Source organism: Engraulis encrasicolus, chromosome 7, assembly GCF_034702125.1.
Source record: "Engraulis encrasicolus isolate BLACKSEA-1 chromosome 7, IST_EnEncr_1.0, whole genome shotgun sequence".
NCBI lineage: Eukaryota > Metazoa > Chordata > Actinopteri > Clupeiformes > Engraulidae > Engraulis > Engraulis encrasicolus.
Genome location: NC_085863.1, coordinates 50083808 through 50086307, shown reverse-complemented (window position 1 = coordinate 50086307; position 2500 = coordinate 50083808). Strand labels below are relative to the sequence as shown.

The window sequence follows — 2500 nt, the reverse complement described above, 5'->3', positions numbered from 1 at the left end:
TTGAGCGACAGTTTGTAGTTGGACTTGAGCGAATGTTATGCAAATGAGCTATGATGCAGCCGCCACAGCCAATGGGAATGTTGAAATGCTTGCATTCTGCTTTTAACGGACATCGCTTAAATCGCTCATATCACTCTTGCTGCACACTCCAGCGATTCTTTGTCGCTTAAGCTCGTCGCCAGCGGTGTATTCGCCTGGTAAGACTCAATACTTGCCCACCGTATTTGGAACAGTCTGGGATCTTTTATCAATTTGCAGCTGTACAAAGGAACACAAAGCAAAGAAACAACTGATGAAATGTTACACTGATATATATTTTAAACATTATGATGTTACAGTATATGCTTTGGCAGGCAGAGAACATTCATTGAGTTTTATGACTGATGGGTACTGTATTGTATGTGGCAGATATGAGATTATGAGCAAGTGCTGGAATGAGAAGTTTGAGAAGAGACCCCCGTTCTCCCTTCTGACACACTCCATGGGAAACCTGCTATCTGATGGATACAAAAAGGTACAGTACACCCTTTACAACATGCTGCTGGTGCACAACATGTATGGACCTACGTGTACATGTCATATTTCACAGAGCCATGTTAATAAATAGCCCACTGTACTGATGGGAGGAACATCCAAAGGTTTCTAGATGTAAATGTACATGTAAATGGCACTTTTAAATGACTTTGTCCTAGTTCTGGCAAAAGCTGTCAACTGCCCTATTCACAGACATACCGTACAGCAAGAGTGTTTTAATGTAGATAGATTGTCATTAGAGTGTCTTGATGTCTGCAGAGGTACCACGTGCTGAACGAGAGCTTCCTGAAGAGCGACCACCCTGCCGTGGTGCGCAGTAGACCTGTGCAGCCCGGCGCCAACACAGCCGATGGAGACATCGCAAGGCCTGCAGGAGAACACAGCGAGGACGACGAGGCCCAGGTTGGAAATAACACCTTCAGCGAGTACATCGTCCCCATACCCGACATCAACACCGATGGGGCTCTTGAACTGGAGGACACGGCCACTCAAAGCACCTCAAGGTATGGTATGACTAGGCCAACAGCAAAGTTATCTTCATGGAAGATCTGTAGATTCAACTGATTTGAAAGAGTAACAGTGACTATGACTGCTGTTGTTGCCCGTGTGTAGTCTATAAAAATGTGTGGTGAATAAATACTATGTTTATCTACTCATCTGATATTTTGATGTGTGTTCATCATGTATTGTAAACATAGATGTAAATGTATTAGTCATCATCGTATAGTGGTCTATAGAGAGCATGTGGAGTTCTAATTGTGTCCCTCAAGTTCCATGCCAAATTCCATACATTCTTCAGATAGTGTGAAGTGACACAATCAGAGGAATTTCCAACTTTTCCAACCTTTACTACACACATTCTCTCCATTCTCAGTCCTCAGACCCCTGAGGACAACATGAGCGCAGCATCTGTGGGTTTAACGGAGGCCATCATTGTAGAGGTGTGTCCAGCCCCAGAGGAGCGAGCAGACCATCCTGAACGTGATGACAACAACGACGATGATGATGGTGGTGGTGGTGGTGGTGGTGGTGATGATGAAGATGCACCCCCTATTTTGGAGGAGCAGCAGCCAGTTCCACCACCTCAACAAGGAGAACCAGATGAAGTTTCACTTCAAGATGAAGTTTCACATCAAGATGAAGAACGTGCAGAGGAACCCAGCCTTCTAGACGAGCTACGCTTGGAGGACGTGTGCCCTCCTGATGCTGTAGAGGAGGCTACTGGTGGACCAGAGGAGGAGACGCAGGAGAGGGAGACCTCCTCCACTCCTGAAGTTGAGGAAAGTTTTCTGTAATGTTATGATGGCAAGGAACATGCTGATTCAATGATAAAGATAAAGAGGTCATGTAAGATTTTTTTTAATGGAAAAATAGTTTGTTGTTTAATAGGGAAATGACAAGGTGCCTTGGAAATATGAGTGCCAAAACCCAAGCGCATTTGTTTTGTGTGCTTTGCTTTGTGGAGCACAGTCGAGCTATCATGTGCAGTCAAACAAAAAAAAGGCAAAACAGCAAAACAATATCAATTGTAACCTGATGTAATTGCACTCATGTAAGGGCATGCTATTTTTCAGGTATATACTGTGCTTTTCTATGTAAACTTCTATCTGCGAAAAAAAAAACTCACAAGATGAGTGGCAGATGTTTCCTTTCAGGTAATCTGCGACTGTATGAGATCTGCTTTGGTCTCACCATACAGTTGCAGCTGGAAAATACCTTCATACTACTACCTTAACAAGAGTTTGTTAAAGAAAATGTGTTTGTTTTTAAAACTGAGAGACCAAGAGACCCTGGAGGCTCCTGGTTTTGGCCTGGTATCTCGACATAGATAGCAGGTTTGTGCTAAATTCTGAGTTGAATTAATTGAAATTCAAAGTAATGCCATAATACGAACACTAGGTGGTGTCATTACCTTGAATTTCTTTGAATTTAATCTACACTACCCATAGAGTGTGTAAACAGGTAT

General features: G+C 43.2%; 1 protein-coding gene across 1 annotated transcript in view; it reads left to right on the top strand.

The window, feature by feature from the left end:
• Positions 1 to 1829, top strand: part of LOC134451866 (platelet-derived growth factor receptor beta-like) — a 32088-nt gene extending 30259 nt beyond the window's left edge. The window contains exons 21-23 of the mRNA XM_063202264.1: positions 409 to 514; positions 793 to 1037; positions 1409 to 1829. Coding sequence (XP_063058334.1) covers positions 409 to 514; positions 793 to 1037; positions 1409 to 1829 — 772 coding nt within the window. The remainder of the gene's footprint in view (positions 1 to 408; positions 515 to 792; positions 1038 to 1408) is intronic.
• The last annotated feature ends 671 nt before the right edge of the window (positions 1830 to 2500 follow it).